At 45.5% G+C, this 20,846-nt stretch overlaps 1 protein-coding gene across 2 annotated transcripts in view; it reads right to left on the bottom strand.

The window, feature by feature from the left end:
- Window positions 1-667: 667 nt before the first annotated feature.
- Tecta (tectorin alpha) overlaps window positions 668-20,846 on the bottom strand; it is a 71,310-nt gene continuing 51,131 nt past the window's right edge. Inside the window, exons 14-24 of one of the 2 annotated variants that reach the window (XM_021206961.1) lie at window positions 19,456-19,839; window positions 17,002-17,288; window positions 15,226-15,506; window positions 11,397-11,507; window positions 10,029-10,231; window positions 8,955-9,118; window positions 8,242-8,490; window positions 3,851-4,013; window positions 2,759-2,846; window positions 2,385-2,501; window positions 668-1,374 (exon numbers count right to left, since the gene is read on the bottom strand). In XM_021206961.1, coding sequence (XP_021062620.1) covers window positions 1,274-1,374; window positions 2,385-2,501; window positions 2,759-2,846; window positions 3,851-4,013; window positions 8,242-8,490; window positions 8,955-9,118; window positions 10,029-10,231; window positions 11,397-11,507; window positions 15,226-15,506; window positions 17,002-17,288; window positions 19,456-19,839 — 2,148 coding nt within the window. In that variant the 3' untranslated portion in view covers window positions 668-1,273. Of the gene's footprint in view, window positions 1,375-2,384; window positions 2,502-2,758; window positions 2,847-3,850; window positions 4,014-8,241; window positions 8,491-8,954; window positions 9,119-10,028; window positions 10,232-11,396; window positions 11,508-15,225; window positions 15,522-17,001; window positions 17,289-19,455; window positions 19,840-20,846 lie in introns of both variants that reach the window. The other variant, XM_021206960.1, reaches the window with a different exon arrangement.

The raw sequence follows: 20,846 nt of genomic DNA on the forward strand, positions 1-20,846 counted from the left end.
CCCTCTTTTAGCTCCTGGGCACATGCAAATGCTCTAACCTGCTAGGACTTTCTGGTTCTCCCAACAGGGGCAGTTCAGGGGCAGCCTCTGCCTCTACCTCACTTCTTCAGCTCAGTGGCAGAGAGATTCGGGTGCTTTGACAGGTAAAATGGCAGGCATTGCTCAGGGCCCAGGTAAAAAAGAAGCTGTGGGTTTCTGTTTAGTTTTTCCAGAGTTCCTAGACCAAAATATATATATTCTAAACTGCCACCTATTTGGATCCAATGTAACTTCAAAACAAAGTTGAAGTATGGTCTACTGTGTTTCTAACCTTAGAAAGGAAGGAATCCCAGGGAAAGATTTAGCAGGCCATGTATCTTATAGTTAATTACAGTATATATATATATATATATATATATATATATATATATATATATATATATGTTTATTTGGCACTTACAAAAGAGGATGGTGCCTGTTTCTCTTCCGCAGAGTACCTGTATGCTCTGAGGATGCCCCGTGAGCACATACCAGCAAGGATGTCACGCGTACATGGAAGCACGGGCTGGCTATGGCCACCCACCGCAGTGGCCACAGCTCTTTCCTTTCTGCTTTTAATCCTACTATGCTGCGACTTTATGTACAGAACTCAACATCAACAGGAGCGAGTCCAGGCACCAGATAACAAGAATACTTGAACACAAAGTTTATTTAAAGATAAAACACATTAAAAATTATTTGGTTGATTTGTAAAATGTGAAGGGCTGGGTTTGAGGATCAGGACGGGCGGGGTGAGGTTCTCCGGGTCTGCAAACATCATCTCCAGTAACTGAAGCTGGCAAGGCAAGGTGGAGGCCACAGCAGGAGGGGGAGGAGCTAAGCAAAGTGGGCTGAGGGCAGTGTTGGCGAGGCTCCACAGAGAGAGTCGCAGCTTTAACTCAAAGTCATAGCAATAGCCTTGCCTGTTACCGAGGTGTTCCAGAAACATCATGGGACAGACCGACATTTGTGGCCAGCTTTCCCATCAGACTTCTGTAGCCAGAGCTCTCCCTGGCTGGCTTCTGGCCCGAACCTAGGTTCCCAGTACCAGCTGTTTGGCATTGAGGGTAAGAGCATGCTTTCCTCCCGTTGGCCTTGAGAAGCCACTATTGCATACTGTGGAAGAGGAGCCAGGAACGTTGGTGTCCTCCAGATCTGACGGCTGGAGGAAGGTGGCGTGAGTGTGAGAGGCTGTTTTGACTTGGGGACACACACTTTTATACCTACAGGGACTGAAGGAAGCACCCTGAGTTCGTTATGAGGTTGCGCCTGATTTATAGACAAAATGCCACAGTGAGATCTGGGTCATGATGAGAAGAAGTGTCCAAACTTGAAGTTCCACTGAAGAATTAGAGGCTGGGGACAGAAAAGGAGCATAGCAAGGACATGTCAGTTCAACAGGGTTCCGACCTCTGGGCAGCCCTCACATAAAAGGGAATTCCTTAGGGAAAAGGGAAAAACTCAAACGCCCCGATTAAGGAATGAGAAAAGCAAATGAATCCAACCTTAAAGAGAGCCCTGTGAATCTCAGAAGGAGAGCCAGGAAATAAGATGCCAATGGGATTGGCTTTCTCTCTGCTTGGCTCGATTTCCTGGACCTCATGGGTCTTCTGCCTCAACCACCTAGTGGCTGGGATTACAGGTATGACCCTACCACCATGTCCAGCTAAGACTACGAACTTAACACAAGAGGACGTGGGGGTCAGATTTATGGCCAACACAGCCTTTAAATTACTAAATCAATTTTGTCTTAATTGCCCACTTCTTCTAGATGAAAGACCAGGGACCCAAGAAGGTTTGGTTTTGATGGTCCTAGAGTTCCTTTGGTGTTTCCCTCTCTGTCTGGGATTCTCTGGGACTTGCATAGGCAAGAAGCTAACTGGGCTCCAGTGAGCTTCTCCTTGTTTGTAGATAAGGAGCTTCCTTGGTCACTGTACTGGCTAGTTTTGTGTCAACTTGACACAGCTGGAGTTATCACAGAGAAAGGAGCTTTAGTTGGGGGAAATGTCTCCATGAGATCCAGCTGTGGGGCATTTTCTCAATTAATGATCAAGAGGGAGAGGCCCCTTGTGGGTGGTGCCATCCCTGGGCTGGTAGTCTTGGATTCTATAAGAGAGCAGGTTGAGCAAGCCAGGAGAAACAAGCCAGTAAAGAACATCCCTCCATGGCCTCTGCATCAGCTCCTGCTCCCTGACCTGCTTGAGTTCCAGTCCTGACTTCCTTTGGTGATGAACAGCCGTGTGGAAGTGTAAGCCGAAGAAACCCTTTCCTCCCTAACTTGCTTCTTGGTCATGATGTTTGTGCAGGAATAGAAACCCTGACTAAGACAGTCACTTAGCTGCCTGTCCCCTTCAGGAGAAGCCCACCTCTGCAGCTTCTTCCATCTTCTTGCAGGGATCCGGTCACACAGCTGCACAGAGGCCCGTCGACCCGGCTGGTGCAGATCTGCTCACAGCCGCCGTTGTCTTCACACCAGTCCAGCCCTGAAAACCAAGATCTTAATGATAGACACAGCAACTTGGTGTGATCAAGGTGGAGGAGGGGTTTCAAAGAGAGGGGAGAAGAAAGAGTTGTCAAAAGCCAACGGAAAGGTTTTCCTGGAAGACACAGGCAGTCCGCTCATGCCCCTGTCTCTTGTGTCTCCTCCTCATGACGGACACACACCACAAGGCAGGCAAGCCTGAGCCCTGAACTCCCACTGTCTTAGTAATCTATAGTGTGTTTTAAGGAACATACATACTTTTTCTCCTAATGGGTCCCACTGAAATGATCTGTTCTTTGTGCTCTTTTGAATAATCTGTGGCGATCCTGGAATTTTGTGGGCAATTCTGAAAGACAGAACACCAGAGGGAGATTTCACACAATTAAGCTGATAACTTATTCTCCACCATGTTTCCACCTCCAAGAGAGACAGCGGCTTCGGCCTCCAGCGCTACCACTGCTCAGATTAATTAGAACCAATGCATTCTTGATCATCGGGCCCACTGGGACTCTAGGCTTTATGTCAAGCAGAATTAAATATACTCTCCACACTAGAATGAGATTCAAAGAGGCTCTATGCTCAGGAATGAAAATTGTTGGATCTCGTCTGATACTAATGTATGCAGCACCATCTGTAAGTAGCTCTGGCCATAATTCACATCTTGCTCCTGTAAACAGGATGTAAGCATAAAGATGGACTGTGAAAGACTAGGAGTGACACTCTAGAGCAATACCATCTTGAGGACATAGCCACCCATGATGAGGGTGTCAGTCTGGCACAGAGGAGATATCAGTTTTGCCCCTCATCTGCAACCTCGCCCAGTTCCAGACTATCAGACCCTAGTGCAGTTCTGATAAACTGTGAGTACTTGGATAAGACAGTATTTCGAGTTTGAGAGCCAATGGAGCACAGGCTATTATTCCGTATGCATGACTCAATATACCTCTTGAGACTACTGTGATGCTCCCAACCCAAGCCAGTCTCCTCTGTTCAGGGTATAGACACTCTTGGAGACATTTTCAAGGTGTTCCAACAGTAGGATAAATACTACTGGAGTTTGGAGGCCCATAATGCTGTTAGCACCCTACACTGCACAGCTCAGCTCTCCTACACAATTACTCCATCTGAGATGTCAGTGGCCCCAGGATGCATTGTCTAGCGTGAAGTCAATGATGGCCTTGTGGCATGTCAGATACTGACTACCTGGGCATCATGCCACTATACTCTCTCCTCCAAATATGACCGCCCATGGCCGAGTGGGTTTGAAGGGTTCCGTTGCTGATGCCTGGTGTCTACAGTTACCGTGGAGCAGCAAGAACAAGGTTGAACACTTGGTCTTCGTACACTTACAATCTTGCAAGAGTATTTCTCTGAGTCACAGAGGGACACTGCGCAGTGAAGATGAACTTCGTCGTAGTCTCCGATGAACTTGAAGACGGTGACGTGAAAACGACAGGTTAGGGACACTCCGTTCTCCTCGATGCCGATGGTGTTATCTTTAATGTTCTGACATCTACTCAAGAAAAAGAAAACTTGATGAAACCCTAGCTTTGTTTGTATTCGCCTAGAGGTTAACCCTCGCCTTCATTTCAAGTTTCCTTGTTTCACATAGAGCAACTGTAAACACTAAAAGTGGCTTTGCATCTGGAAGTCACCTCTGGATGGCTTCAGTGCGCTGTTTATTATCACTCCCTCCGATTTTCGCTGTTTGTTTCTAGACATCGACTGCCACCTTGAATTGTTCTCTGGACTGCTACTGCCAATGAGATGTCTGTGGGAACTGCTCTTAATTTCCCCACACTTTGGGATCTCAGTCCGCCCCCTCACCGTGCTGTGTTCTACAGAGGATGATTTAACAGACACATGTCCTACATCCTCGGTTTTCCTCAGTTAATTATCAGAGTTGGCAGGGGCCCTGATTCAAACCCTTTGGGACTCTTCCCACACTGAAGTAGGTAGGAGCTGTAAGAAAGGAGGGGCAGGGTGGATGGATCCCAGGGGTTGTTCTGATGGAGGGGGAGGGGACTGCCTCTTTCCCACCTCCCTGGCTTCTTGCCATCTAGCCAATTCTCTGTTCTCACCAGCAGCACATCCCCCCCCCCAGGCTAGTTGTTTTGCTTTGATAGTCACTTAAAACTTCTCCAATGTAGTCTCTTTTGCTCATATCTCCTCTCTATGCTTTCCCCACTGGAAGGCCTTTCTGTTCTGCTTTCTTGGGCCCCAATCAATAGCATCCACCTCCATATAAATAACCCTTAAACTCATGCCTGAACCAGGCACAAGTAACATTTCCTAGATATGACAGCTGCACCTTGCAGAATTTCTCCACTCTAGGGATCAAGTCACAATTACCACTGTGGCTCCAGCCCACTACATGGCATACTTGAAAAATCATGTCTGGATTGATGAATGAGGGAAGGAAGGAAGGAAGGAAGGAAGGAAGGAAGGAAGGAAGGAAGGAAGGAGCTGTGGCCACTTTGAGTCCACAGAAACCAAAAGACTTTCTAAGTGATAAGGATTTTAAATGGCGCCCCTTTTCTGTTTGTTTCTTTCCCCTAAGCCCACAGGATTAAATAGCTCAGCAATAAGGAAAATTAAAAATTGAAGTTATCCTTCAGCGTCCCCACACCTATTAGTTTTCGTAATTAGACAAAATGCAGGTTGCTTCTCAAAGTAATAGTGTCTCCAACACTTCGAAGGGAAAACTAAGCGAGCGGGCCTCCCTTGTCATTATTATTCATTTGGAGGGTCTAAATCGGTTCTCCCGATCTTCACGGGGACCTTCCCTCTTAGCCAGGCCCCCACCTCTCTCTCTCATGTGGATGACGTAAAGGTTAGGTGTCAGACAATCTGGCAACAGAGCCGAAGAGAGCAGTAATAGCTGTCTGGACGCCTATCTTAAAGCAAGCAAACAAGTCTGGCATTGATTGGCACTTGTCCTCTTTCTTGTCTGGGCACTGGAACAGAAGGGAGAAGTTGCCTGGGTCCCCAGATTACCAGGCTGGTGGCAGAAGCTGGTGTTGCCTCTGCCCTCCAAGTAGCTGGGGAGGAAGAACTACCCTCCCGCACCCCATGGGTGAGGGGCTCCGTTTGGCTGTGCATCGATTCGTCTGAGCATGTTTTCCCACGGGTTCATGGGGAGGGGGACGACAAGCACACACCTCTAGTAAAGGTTAGAAGGACTGATGGATTCCAATTCTCTCTTAGGATGAAATAATTTCCCACATAACAACGGTTTAATTTGAAGGCCTTTATTTAGACAGACCCAAGGGTAAGCTGAGATTTATGAACATGCTTGCTGGCTTGCTCTCCCTCACTGGGTCAAGTCCATTAAATACTATTTTTAAAATGCTAAATACCACCTCGTCCTTCCAAGGAGACCTGAACATTGTCATTGGGGTTTGTAGCTGTAGAATGGCTCAATGTCTTAGCTCTTTGATTTTGATACAAGAATTTTGGAAGGGGAGGGAGGGAACCCAGGAGGAGAGAAAATGGCTCTGTTAATACCGTCTTCAAGGAGCGAGGCACACCTAGTAATTTCTAAGTGTCTTCCTCTGTCTCTTGGAAGGCTGACCAGAAAGACGAAGGCTTTAGTGAGATCATTTGCTGGGAAACTCCATAACACACCTGGACAGTGTGCCAGATGTCACCAGGGCATTTCAGTCACTTTTCTGTCTCTTGCTGGTTGGTGGTGGCCTTAGGAGCTCTCTGCCTAGCTTCTCTGCCTAGCTTTTCTGAGGTTGTGTCACCAGCGAGCAGTGGCTATGTATAACTGTCCCAAAACCACACCCCTCTTCTCTCAGAGCACATATTCCTTTTCCTGCACCCACAAAGCGCACGCTAGCTTCCGGATCTACCGGGGGAGGTAGATGCAACCAGAGAAGTTCAACGGTGCCTTCTCCCGGCAAAGGTGATCCAAGATGGGCAAATCACTTGCCCTTCCTGGGAGTCTGAACTTGAATTAGATGTGCTCTGTTCTTAGTGATAGCAACAGGGTCTGAATGTGAGGCCAGCACGGCCAGCCGCTGACTGTCCACGTCAATGACCTAGACAGACAGATGAGTAAAGACCAGACAGACAGGAAGCTTGGAATCTCCTTGACTCCAATCATCCCTGAAATTCACCCACATTTGTAACTGAGTTTTTGACCACTAATCCCCTTTTAATTTTCATATAAGTTGAATAACCCTGGCTTCTACCAGTTATGCCAGAAAAAAAACCTCTGACTAATATAGCCATCCAAATTAAGAATCCTTGTAGTGGGCGATGAAACGATCAGCAAGTCAGATGATGGTGATGTGTGCCCTTCTGGTGGCGTACTAAAATGTCGCTGTGTTCTACACTGAAGGCAAGTACATTTCTTTGCATATGTATGCCATGGTCGTAAAATAAATTATTAGAAAATGTATTAGCGTGTGGGCAAGTTGCCTGGCACGAGCAATGTTTTTACTCATTTTTGTTGTTTAGTCTTCTCATTCATTAGTCGAATACATTTTGTTGTGCAGCCATCTTTCAGGAAATATATGAGGGGGTAGGCAAATGATAATGAGTGTAAGAAGATTGATGAGCATAAGCAACTCCTTACGCTACACAACCTCACTTTCTAATAGTTTTGGGTATTTACATTCAGTCCCAGTATCAGATGGAAAAAAGTCAGAAGTAATTCATCAAGTTTGAAATTGTATGTCGTTCCTATGATCTCGTGAAGCCCTGCTCCAGCTAGCCAGCCAGCCAGCCAGCCAGCCAGGAGGTGAAGCATTCCTTTGTCTAACATGCCTGTGCCGGATATGTTGCTCATGCACTAGTCATGTAGTCATGTCTCAGATACCACTCATATCAACTGTTGTAGGATCTCAGTGAGTGTGCTAGCCATCTGTATGCAGTAGCCTGAAGCTGAGTCCCAGGGCTGACATCACCCACCTAGCTCCTCCCATCACATCAGCTCTGTGTCCCCCAAGTCATCTCCATAAGATGCACCATAGTAAGATGTTTTGACAGAGTCGATGCTCACACAGCTTCTATTATCCTATATTGTCTCAATAGCTCCATTTAATTATTAGTTGTGATTATTAATTCCTTATTGTGCCTGATTTACAAGTTAAACTTTATTATGTAAACATTATGCATATACAAGAAAAAAAATGTAGGTTGTTCAGAACTGTCTATGGCTGCAGGTAGTCACTGGGAGTCTTGGAATGTGTCCCTTCTCAGATAAGGAGGAACCACAGTATTCTAATTTTTTTTTTGTTGTTGTTTTCAGTATTAATTGCTGTTGTTTGTTGTTGGTACTGGGAGCTTACCCCAGAGCCCTAGCACATGCTGGGAGAGAACTCTACCACTCAGCACTAGCCCTGGTCCCTTCTTTCTTCTCTTTCTTCTTCCCACATCTGTCACAGTTCTTGACCTTCAGCTACTCCCATTAAATCTTTCATTTTTCAGAAGACCAGATCCCTCTCCAATCGACAATTCGAGCTGGCAGGACAGAATCCCTTCTTTAAAGCATCATAGGGTAAAGGCACTATAACAGGGGCTCTGCACTAACCTGTGTGACTGAAGACAAGTTACTGGACAGTCTACTTCCCAGGGTACCAGAATGAGATAAATCTGCTGATACAAAATGCTAGTTCTGTGGGTGTCAGCAAGAGTTAATGCCCATTCCCACTCTTAAAAGACGGTGCAGAAATTTTTACACTAAAGGCTCAGAGTCTGTTGTCAATGGCAGGTTTGCCACAGCCACTCACCCTCCTTCGATGATGAAGTACCGAAGCTTGTCATTGCTGTCTCGGGAGGGGGTGGCATAGCATTTGTTGAGTGTGAGAATCAAGTGTGTAGAGTCAGCTCCAACCACGAAGACCCCCACATAAAGCACATCCCGAGTCGTCAGCACAACTTCCCCTTGGCGGTAAGGGTGTTTGTAGGAAGCGTTTTTATAGAGTGCCATCTTGGTGGTGAAGCTGCCCTCCTGGGTTGGAACTGTCAGGTTGATGACACTAACAAAGAAGGGATCACATGTGAGGCAAAGAACCAAAAATAAATAAATAAAATTGGGGAAAAAAAAAACCCACCAATGTTATTTATTCAATTAACTGCCATTTTTCAAGCTACAGTGTAGAGGGAAGACATGGTATGCAGTCCTCAAGTTTAAGGCTGCCTTATCTAATTTGGTCCCTACATGGGGCAATTTACATTTAAATGAAATTAAATAAAATAAAAAAAATTCAATTTATCAGTCCCCTGAGCCAAATTTCAAACACTCATTGGTCACCGGTAGTTACTTGTATCACATCATTCAGAAACCAAGCCTTCTGGTCATTGAGTCCAGAGCATTTTGTTTCCAGAAACATGAATCATATCTTCCCTGGTGCTTCAAAGACAAATGTTAGCTGCTCTGCTGCTGCTGACCTTAGCTGTCAAGAGGAGAGAAAGCAGGAGAGCAGCCCCGGAAAGTCTTTACCTTAGCATAGGCTTCACGACAGAGTCTAAGGAGATCTTGATATCTAGTTCATAAGCGCATGAAAATTCCACATTGATCGTACGGTCCCTCGTGATGATGTTGCCGGTGTTGTTGGCACTTTCGATCCAGATTGTGTTTTTATACATGATATGAGTGCCATTGGACTGCAGATCAAGGGGAGGTCAGAAATCATTAAACATGGAAGTATGCAGTTAGCATTCAAAAATCCATCTCCCGGAATTATAGAGAAATGGCTTCGTTCCATACCAAACCCAGAGGCTAGAATACATCAGCATGGAACCAGCCTCTGCACCAACTGGGGGAAAGAAGTGTTGCCGCAGGTATTAGCAGTGCCCTTCAGATGAGAACCTTGAGTACCCAGGGCGGGCAGATTCTGTGGGCCACTGAATTCCAACTACAATCAGATATCTGCTAGAACTCGGGCTAGAGAATGCATGAGGTACCAGCAATGCCAGGTGAACATAGATTGAATCAGAAATTCTTTTTCAGTCCTCAACTTGACATCTCCCTTCTAACAAACCTTTTACCAGGTACATGTACAAGTACCAACTGAACAAGCGAGTCTCACCTCCTTAATTCATTCTCCCTCTGAGGAGAGCACTAATGAACACAGGCGTAGTCTTTATTACATCCCAGGAAGGGCCAAGAGGAGATGAGAGATGCTTAACTAAACACAAATCCTGGAAACAGTGGCATAAGTGTTGGGGCCTTTTGGTATATATGCATCCAGCTCCTTTCTTCAGCTAATGCCCGTATGACCTAAAAATGTCTGGATGAGGCTCTGTTTACCTCGGAAGACACTAGAGAACAAAGGACCGCAGTGGGCACTGCAAACTGAGAGAGGAAATGTACCACTTAGAATTCTTTTTTTTGTTCACTCAACCACTCAGCCACAAATGATGATCAGCCTTCCTGCCTTTCATCTTTTCATATTCTGTCTCTCTGCTATTCATCAATGAGTGGATTTCTATGCAGACTACCCTGGCTTTAAGGATCACTGATGCACAACTCTACTATCTCAGCCGAGCGCTCCTTCCTGCCCCGTCTTCTCACCTGCACGATATTCCCACAGTTCCCTTTGGTGTTGTTGATCTGAAAAGAAATAAAATCCTCGCCCTCGATGCCAGAGCACTGTCGGTCATTGATTCTCACGCCCTCTCTCTCAAAGCCCAGCTGGAAGAGCTTGCACTTAGATATGGACACTTCCATCTGGGCTGCCTTGCAGGTCACCTCCGCGTCGATGATGTCATGGGAATCTATGGAAATGGGGGACAAGCCTGTCAGTGGGAGTCTCATCTTGCTGCAGGGGAGGGCTGGGCCACCCAAGGCCATGTTTCTTTAGAGGCAGGAAACAATCTCTACTCAGAGGCTGCGAGCATTTCTAATTAAGCTTTGATCACACCAAATGAGTACATGAATTCATTCAAAGCAATAACTTGGGCGTTGGTGGAGGCTTATTAAAAAGATAAAAATGCTAATAGAGTGCCTTTTGTCTTTTCTGGAGAAACCCGGGCCTTCCTCCCACACACGCTGGTGGCAGATACTTTTGTGTAAGTGACACACAGAATCTGTCATAGTGTGGTCTGGCTGGGGACCAGATACCCCAGCAAGAGCTGTGCTGGCTTGACCCTACCACCAGCCTTGGCTAAGCCCAGTTCAGGAGAACCTAGTGAGTCTCGGTGAGCACCAGAAGAGACCTTTTCTCTTTAATAAACACTATAGAAATAAAGAAAACCATTTTCATGTGCCTATGTGAGGTGCATTGCCCCCTCCTATAGAACATTCTATTCAGTTGGGCTTTTGTCATAAGTGACGCTAATTCTAATATGTGCTTATGAGCTACTTGGTTTGGAAAGGCTCACGGAGCCAAAAGACAGAGAGCATTTCCCCTTTAAGCTGACATCCAATTGGGCTCATCTGAAGACAAGGTCATGGCTAACCCTGGGGAGCTAAGGTTAGAGACAAGAGAAGCAGTGCTAGCTAGCTGCTGTTCACATCCAACATTTCAGCTGTGTCTCTAGGAACAAAAATCTTTAGGCCAGATAAAGCTGGCTTGAAGTCGGTCTTAAGGCACCTGGCTCTCTTCTCCTATTTCCTTCTTGTTGGCATCAAACCACTCTACTTATTTGGGAGTCAAAAAGACCACCTTGGGTCTCTCTGATGTTGCCTGGACTCACGTGGTTCTGACTGATTCCATTCACATACTCATTTGCATGTTAAAAATCTACTGGCGAAAATGATGCAGCTGTGCGGAGATGAACATCAGCCTACACCAAGGCTGCCCAGTTGTTTCCTGGCTCTTGAAAGCTTGCTTTGGGGCTTCTAACAGAGTGGGGAGCACACACAGCCCCTTCTCTGGCCCTTCCCTGGATAAGCCTCCTCATCGGGCCTCTGGAGTGGAGATGACGCTAATTCACTCACTGTTTCCGTAGGGGGGTGGCTCAATGCAGCCACATAATTCTCCACCGTTGTCCAGCTCGCAGGTCCTGTTGGGACAGTCTGCCCCCACACAGGGGTCTTCAACCACTCCTGCTAAAAAGGAAAACACAGAAACACACAATTTGATTTTCACACGACACACTGAGCCATTGGATTGTACTCGATTTGACACAGTTCACTGGGGAATGGTCAGGTGGACAGACAGGGTGACCTCCAAAAAATCATGACAAGTACTGATGATTGGACGTTTCCTATGGCTCCACACTATGCCTCAAGCTCTAACTGAATTAGCATGATTGGCTCTCACAAACACTTCCCAAGATGAGCACTATAGCCCCAATTTCACAGCTAAAACTTACCCAAGGTCATCCGGGAAGGTGAGTTGTAAAAATAAGATATAAACTTTTATCTGCTGAGTAATTCAGTAATTTCTGCACCTACCCTACCACATCACAGTTAATACACCCACCACACCATATTGTATCTATCTAATATGTTTTATATATTTATAATTACTTGAATTTTCTGTATTTATAGAAAAGTCACATCCAAATCATTTGTCTCTCTGTTTCCAGCACCCAGACATCTCAATACTTGTTAATAACAAAATTAAGTTGTTAGCTACAGATTACAGATATTTGTTAATAACAAAACCTTAGGATTTCTAAGATCTCAGAGAGGCCCCTCCTATTGAGACTTTTTATTTTGATTCATGATGCACCTTCCTCATAAATATCTACTTGACTTTATAAAAATAGGCAAATCAACAACTATACATAATTCTTCAATTCAATCAACAGTACCATTTTGCTGAAAGGCAAAAAGGATAAAGGTAAGGTGAAAGCTTCAAGGTCATGAACCACCACTGTGTTGCTCTGTACAGTATTCCTGAACCACCACTGTGTTGCTATGAACAGTATTCCTGAACCACCACTGTTGCTCTGTACAGTATTCCTGAACCACNACTGTGTTGCTATGAACAGTATTCCTGAACCACCACTGTTGCTCTGTACAGTATTCCTGAACCACCACTGTGTTGCTATGAACAGTATTCCTGAAACACCACGGTGTTGCTCTGTACAGTATTCCTGAAACACCACTGTGCTGCTTGCTCTGTACAGTATTCCTGAACCACCGCTATGTTGCTATGAACAGTATTCCTGAACCACCACGGTGTTGCTCTGTACAGTATTCCTGAACCGCCACTGTGTTGCTATGAACAGTATTCCTGAAACAGATGACTCTTCCTGTGAGAGATTCAGCACTCCATTGGACACTCACTAACCAAGAGCATTGTCTTTTACTGATTTTTAACCTTACTAACCCTGCAACCTTTTAATACAGTTCCTCATTTTGTCATGACCCCTCCCCCAACCATAAAATCATTTCATAACTGCATTTTTGCTATTGTTACAAATCATGATGTCAATATCTGAAATGCAGGATATCTAATATGTGACCCCCTAAAGGGGTCACGACTCACAGCTTGAGAACTCCTGCTTTAAGAGAGTCATTTCTTTACATGATGAATCTCTTCCCATCCAAGAAAGAAGAATTTTTGTTCAACATGCCATAGCCTTTTTGCTAAGGAAACACTTGCTGGTCATGAGCCAAGATTTCTTTGAGAGCTTTCTGGGGCTTAGAAAGGTCACACAGGTTAGTTACAAGAAATAAGATCAGAAGAGCAACCATATATGTTGTAGTAATTAATAACAAGACATTGGGTGATTTAAAACTACTAAGCAAGCGCCTTTAATCCCAGCACTCGGGAGGCAGATGCAGGTGGATCTCTGAGTTCAAGGCCAAGCCTGATCTACAAAGTGAGTTCCAGGACAGCCAGGGCTACACAGAGAAACCCTGTCTCGAAAAACCAAAAAAAAAAAAAAAAAAAAAAAAAAAGACAAAAAACCTACTAAGCAAGTATATTTTTAGGTGATTTCGCCACAGACACATACCAAAACAAGGTTAATAACAAAACTCAGGGACTGGAGAGATAGCTTCCCAATTGCAGGCATTTGCTGCTCTTCCAGGGGACCCAGGTTTGGTTCTTAGCACCCATGCAATTGCTCATAACCATCTGTAACCCCAGTTGGAGAGAATTCAAATCACTCTTTTGTCCTCTTTAGACACCAGGCACACACATGGTGCACATACCTATATACAGACAAAAACTTATACATAAGATAAAAATAAAGAAATTATTTTTAAAATACGGCCTTCACTACCCACGCCTTGTTCTATGTGGCTGTCAAACACTTCTAGTGTCTAACTCATTGTTCATGGTGAGGGTATAGAAATGGCTCAGACTCATGCTGCAATTTCTAGAAAGATGAATGAGATAAGCCATCGGCATCACTTAAATATATTGATTTTGAAAAGGCTTCCTTTTAAAGAAAAAGATTTATTTATTTATTTTATATATGTGAGTGCACTGCCACTGTTTTCAGACTCACCAGAAGAGATCATCGTATCCCCTTACAGATGGTTGTGAGCCACCATGTGGTTGCTGGGAATTGAACTCAGGACCTCTGGAAGAATAGTCAGTGCTCTTAACCACTGAGCCATCCCTCCAGCCCTAGGCTTCCTGTTTTTAAGACCCTTTCACGACCCACCCAGTGCGCTCCTTGTGTGGCACAGGAACAAGAACACAGAGGGCAGTCAGCAAATGGAGTCGATGGCTAATACAATAGACGATGGTCAAAGAGAGCGGGAACGGGGAACAGTTTACGGCCCACAGGAAGAGCTCAGCCCAAAATGTAGACATTCATTTCTCATTTGACACACAAGGTATAAATACCCTCTGACAGAAAAGCTTGTGTGCTTCTCTCTCTCTCTCTCTCTCTCTCTCTCTCTGTGTGTGTGTGTGTAGGTACAGATATAGCCAGACAAATCTCAAAAGTTCAAATACTTAACTTTAACATTATTTTAGATGTGTTTCTTATGAGCACAGTGGAGTAAAATATTAGTTCCCAAACAGATTTCCAACAGACTAGTAATTTTCTCAACAGTTTCCGGAATTACCAAATGTATATTAGAATTAGCTACACCATTTATCCCGTTTAGGTTCTGAATTGAGTGTACATCCACACTTAATCATATTTACTCTATAGACTCACCAGTGTGTTTGTGTGGTTCGGGAATGGTCATGGACACACACTGGCTTTTAGATTCATGCAGGGTTGGTAGTGTCTGTCTGGCCACAGACACATATTATGTTGGTCACACTATCATACTGTACAGGCACAAATATACATAGTACCCACTTATATGTGTATGTACACATTGAGATATACTCCACTTATTTAACTGACACAGTAAAAGGGTAAACACATCACATAATGGAAATACTATATGCATTCTCACTGCAGAAAACAATGCATGAACTAGAAGCTAGTTTAACGTATGGACCCTATAGACATCCATCCGTAGCTTCCTTTGAAGCCAGGTGGAGCCAGCTCAATCGAGCTCCTCTTGCCACTTGCAGTCTTTCTGCGATGGAAGTCATGATGGAGCTGAGTTGAGAAGATGACAGCCAGGAGTCCCAGGCTAACTAAGTCCTTCCACGAAGTCAGTAAACGGGTGCTTCCCAGAGCCAGAGCCTCATCAGCTCGCTCTCCAGATTCCCTCACTGGACAGGGGCTACAGATGGGTCAGGCTCCCCAGGAAATGCTCCCCCCCCTGAATCTCAGGGGCAGCTCACAGCCCTCTCCCCTCCACCCCATGGAGCAGGTGGGTAAGTAAATATGGGGTGGACCTAACATCAGACAATGCTACCCCCATGACGCCCACAGAAATAAAAGAATTCTCTTACAGCAATTCTCTTTCTCAATCCACTCGGTGCTAAGGATGCCGAAGGAGCGGCAGGCCTCCCCGTAAGCAGCCAGGGAGCCACAGAGCTGGAACTTCTTGTGGTTGTAGCAGCCGTCCAGGTAGCAGGACTCGTAGAAGGGGAGGGGATCAAGGAGCCCATAGCAGGGCTGGAAGAAGCCCTTCATGTCGGTGAGTTTCAGGCAGTAGCCGTCACCCTGCATGGCCTGGATGTGCACATTGTCACACGTGGCTGCGTACTGTGAGAACTGAAGCTCGTTGCAGCTGGGGGTGAGAGGTCTGGTCAGAATAAGTGAAGCAAAACAGCCATCTGAGCTCTCCCATAGAAGGTAAAACCACATCTATTGTACCTGTCGGGCTAGCCCTGAAGTTTATATAATATGCAGATATCAATGCTGCCTAGCAACGTGACCTTAGGAAAGCCAGGCCCGGGTGGTCTCTTCCACTTAATAAAGTGAAACAATGTCTATTGTTCATCACTGGGATAGAGTGCAGATAAAATGCCAGAATGGACTAGTAGCCTAAGTGCCACATGCCGACAGGTATTGATATAACAGCCATTCCTACTTCAATATACTTCATTGACATCATAACCATTATCAGCATATCGCCAGAATAACGATGATGATGCTTGCGGAATTCAAGACCCACAAGGAAACCCAGGAGTTTCTAGCCAGCTCCAATTTAGCTGTCTGAGATCAAAAGCAAAACTTTCACAAGGGAGCTGTGTGTAGCTGACGGAAGAGTTCACGGAAGGAAAAGGCAAAGAAAAGCAGGAGGGAAACAAACTAATATGAAAACAGAAACACAGGCGCCTCTGGGAGACTCAGACCTTGCTCATTGGTGGGAAACCCAGAATGGTTTCCGTGTCCTGAGAGCACCTGCTCAACCTGTGAGCACTCTACCTGAGTGGAGCTGAGGATAGCAGGGCCAAGTTAGGAGTCGGGGACCTAGTCCTGGCTTGGTACTCACAGGAGCCCCATGCAGATAAGCCACTTAGAATGTTTCTCCAAGTAAAGAAAGATACCCAATGAGATGCTAAGGTTCTGCCCTGCTCTGGGTCCTCTCTAATTCGCAGAATAATCTTAACCAATGATCTATTATTCAGTATTAGCTTAGGGCAAGTCGAGGCACTTAGAGCATCCTTTTTATAGCTGGGTACTTGGATGGTATCTGACATGTAGGGAATGAAGGGATGGAGGGATGGGGCCATGGTGGGAACAAAGCAGTGTCAGGAAGCAGATGCAACTTTACAGACCCAGAAAGGTGTCCGCATGATTCTCCAGCCCAAAGGGATTCTAAATCAAGATCCTTGATGGGGAAGAGGCTGGTAGTCACCTCTATAACCCATGTTTTCAACAAGACTCCCTTCATTCACAACTTCTGCCTACATCAGCAAAGCCTTCTGGGAAGAGTTTCTTCTGAAACGCTTCCTCCTTTTCCTGGTAAGGGCTCCTAAGTCCCAGGTAGAGAGCTGGTGACAGTTTCAGATTCTAACCCTAGGGACAATCTTCTGGGTAGCTGAGAGCAGAATCACGTGATGATTTAGAACCCTATCACCGAAACCCAGTTCCCGCTGTTAGAAAAATGATTGGGGGTCTCTAATGCACCTAAACTCCAAAGGCTAAACTCAAAGTTCTGTGTGACAGGCAGGGAGATGAATGCAGGGGGACATGTGCTCCTGTTCACAGCTCCTGTGGACATGTGTGGGCAGTCTGGAGCAATGAGTCTGTGGTTTAAACTGCTGGGGTACACGCACCTCTTCTGCATGCCGTTGGTCTTCCAGCTCTGGGCCAGCACCACGCTGCTCACCACGGGTTTCCCCCGCAAGGTCACATAGTCGTCAGTCATGTCTCCATTGAAGTTCCCACAGAGCCCACACACTTTGTTCTGCAGTCTCTCACTGATGCTGATTTTAATGACGTTGAAACCATTGTAGTATATCTGGATGTCGGGGCTGGTGTCGATCACCAGAAACCCCTCGCTGCTGTAGATTTTGGTTGCCAAGCCCGTTATAAATGGAACATTTACTTGTGTGCCATTCACCTATTGGAGCCAGAGAGACAGGAAGTCATTACCTGAGGGCTGGGTTCAGCCAATCTTTTCGGCAAAGAGCTAGATTCTGCAGGCCCTGTGATCTCTACCACAGTTATTCAACTCGACCCTTGTGCTGGGCCGTCAACCACCATGTGTATCAATGTGGTTTCTAATAAAGCTTTATTTACAAAGTCAAGCGGGTTAGGGATGCAGTTCGGTCAGCAAAGTGCTTTGCTCAAAATCATGAGGACGTGCTTTTACTCCTAAGAGCAGCTGGATATGGTAGCGCACGTTTGTAATTCCAGAGTTAGAGAAGCTGAAAAAGAAGAATGTCTGGGAGTTGGGGGGCAGACAGTCTAGCCTACTCGTCAAGTACCAGGCTAGGAGAGATCCTCAACTTCAAAATCAAATAAGTAAATAAAAGTGGGTGACACCTTTATTTATGGTTGTCCTCTGGCCTCTACAAATGCCAGAGCACACGTGTGTGTGTGTGTGTGTGTGTGTGTGTGTGTGTGTGTACACACTAACACACAGACACAGCATGTGGATTGGCCACAGGTCATAGTCTGACAACTCCTGTGCTAAAATTTAAGGCAATGCACTTTCTGTTTCCTCCACAGGAAGCAAACTATGGGAACATAGGAGTTAAGAGAGAAGAAACCATTAGAATCAGATTGCCCTCCGCGAGTGGATAAATTTGTGTGTGTACGTGTTAAACTAACATCAGCATCCACCAATTACTGAAAATGACATCATAATCTTGTTCTAAGGGGAGTCCAACCTGGTTACTATGGACCTGGGGACTACTACCCTGTTTATGGTTTCCTTGTTTATAATGTTCAAACCTGAAGCCTTCCCAGATGTCTTATAAACACAATATTTTCTGCATTTGTCATTTTCCTGCTTTTTATAACATTTCTTAGCCCTTGGGACAGGATATAATATGCTTTTCCTGTACTTACAAAATAAATTGGATTTCCCCCCTCTGGTTATTAGTATCGCTGTTCCATTAAAAGAGAGAGAGAGAGAGAGAGAGAGAGAGGGCTTTTTTTTTAATCTCTTTACTTTTTGGCTAACTCAGGGTGTTATTCATCAGTGGTGTCTGGCTGGCTCTCCTGATGGTCACTTTCGCCTTCTCTTGTATTCTTGGCCAGTGCAGCTGGGTCTGTACTGGCCAATTTGCAAAAGGAATCAGAGTGTCGAAAACAGTAGCAGCTTTCCTGGAAGCTGAAAGCCAGCAGTAAAACCTAGATTCTTTCTTTTAAGTCTGCAAGAAGCAAGCCTCTTGCCTGGCACTGTGTACTAAGCTATTTGATGACTCTTTAAATAAAGGTGCACTGAGTGCTAGATTTAGCTGAGCTGGTGGTGGAAGGCAGATGAGAGGCACTGTATTCCAGAACATGTCAGTGTGGTTTTCTCCTCATACCTGAGCTCACTGTGAGGGAGCCTGGCTCCATCTTTTGGGTCAACCTGACGTGACTGGCCTGGTGTAACTGACTGGGGCTCAGTAGTTCATAGGGCAGGTTAGATACTTCCTAAGTGGAGTGAGTAGGGTATTCTAAGCAAACAGTAGTTATGTGGGTAAGTAGGTCCTTCACATGTATTTACAAGCAAAACCAACCAAGGCAATGGCTCCAAGGAGGAATCCATCTAAGATAAATTCAACATTTCCTTCAGTTGGAAGGTCACCGTGGGGCCTCTAGTAGAGGCATTTGCTTGGCTGGGCGTTATTTAGGTCCTTGCTTTCACAGGCAAGTGCTTACCTTCTCTTTATAGAGAAAGTATGGCAGAAATGAGGGTTGATCTTAGAATACGTGGGCAACGCCAAGAATAATTGCAAAAGCTCTTAAAAGCTAATGAGATGCCTTTTAGAAATTAATCCAGAACAAAAGCTGACTTATCTACCATTATATCTCCTGGAGCTTGATTGCTACCCTGATGCCATTACAGCCTAAGTTGTTAAGTTTCCTGCCTTCGGAAGCATCAGCGACAGAGGCAGTGGCCCACTCTTAAACCCACAGGAGCTTCATGCTTCAGTTCTCCGATACAAGGATACTTGGAGCAATCCATTAATATTCTTCAACTCAGTTATCTGGGATAGACGACAACGAACAGCCAGCTACCACACCCCGGCTTCCCTTGGCTCATTTTGTAAGACTCAAAATCCAGTTGTCACCTTGACAGTGTTCCGATCATTGATGAGAATCTGCTCTTCGTTAATGTAGAAATAGACCGGTGAGATGATAGTGAGGTTGGGCGAGGACCACTTGTCAAAGTTGATGATGAGCTGGAAGGAGATGTCTGGCAATTTCTGGCAGATGGTCGAGAGCACGAAGGCGCAGTTGGCAGGGAAGCGCAGGAAGGCACCATCAAACGTGCGGAAGACACCACCCCCTGCCGCTAGGCAGTAGGAGGTCTTGGTGCTGAAGCAGCCGCGCACCCCACTGCGCAGGGCGCACTCCTCATCTGACTTGCATTGGCGGGGGTCGCACTGGATCAAGTTGCGCCTGAAACAGCGGCAGCGCCGCGTGCAGTCCCCATTCCAGAATAGCTGCTTGGGCTGGAAGAGAAGTGTCATAGAAGAGTTAAACTATGAACGCAGACTGCAGTCAAGGTTGGAGACCCCCAAACCTAACCTATCCTCCCTTTAATGCAGCTTGGGTTAGCACCTAGAGAGCAGAGGGAGGCTGCCTTCGTTCACTCATCCCGTGGATGCAATTCCGAGGCCAAATAATACGCAATTTAGACTTTATTGGTCTCAATCAAGGACTCCGGAATCTTTATGGCTGGGGTTGCTGAACTAATCAGAGCCTACCTGAATGTGCAGCTAGCTGTTGGAACTGAGTGAAGAAGAAAAATACATTGCAGCCCGAGCGAGAATCAGGCTTCTAAAAAAACATAGACTCCACTTTAGGATGAAATTTAAAATCTCTTGGGAATGAGAGGCCAGTGCTTTAAATCTCGACCGGTCGAAAGAAAGTGATAATCAACTTGCATGGTCAATCATTTATTTTATTTCCCAATACTCACCCTCCCAAGCACGTCCCTCACTCCAGCTGATTTCTGATTTACTTCGATTGCAAATGCCTCTATCTCGGTGTATGTGCGCTAAAGGTGAGGTGTCTAGCTATCGTCCTAAAGGAAAGCTCTGGAGTCAGGCCATTCATAAGTCAGCCCCAGCCCTCAGCCTTCTTCAGAAGATGATCCAAAAGTGATAAAATGCCTATAGCACCGTGTGTCTTTAACAGGAAGCAACCATTATTTTATATTCCTCCAGAGACAGGCAACATTGTATAGACCAAGTTCTACTCCACAGAGTTTATATTCTTAATCTTGTGTTGCTCTACATTGGGAATATTGAGAAACACTCACAGCCGTCCACATGGAGGACCACAATGAGTAGACAGCGAGAGATCCAGCCACACTGTGCCTTCAGGACATCCCTTGTCATGAGTGCCAAGTTTATATTTAGTTTTTTTAGGAGTAATTGCACATATATGATGAGATATCTTGGGAATAGGACCCAGGTCCAAACATGAAATTCATTTATGTCTCATGCATCCATTC

The sequence above is a fragment of the Mus pahari genome, chromosome 10 (assembly GCF_900095145.1).
Source record: "Mus pahari chromosome 10, PAHARI_EIJ_v1.1, whole genome shotgun sequence".
NCBI classification, from domain to species: domain Eukaryota; kingdom Metazoa; phylum Chordata; class Mammalia; order Rodentia; family Muridae; genus Mus; species Mus pahari.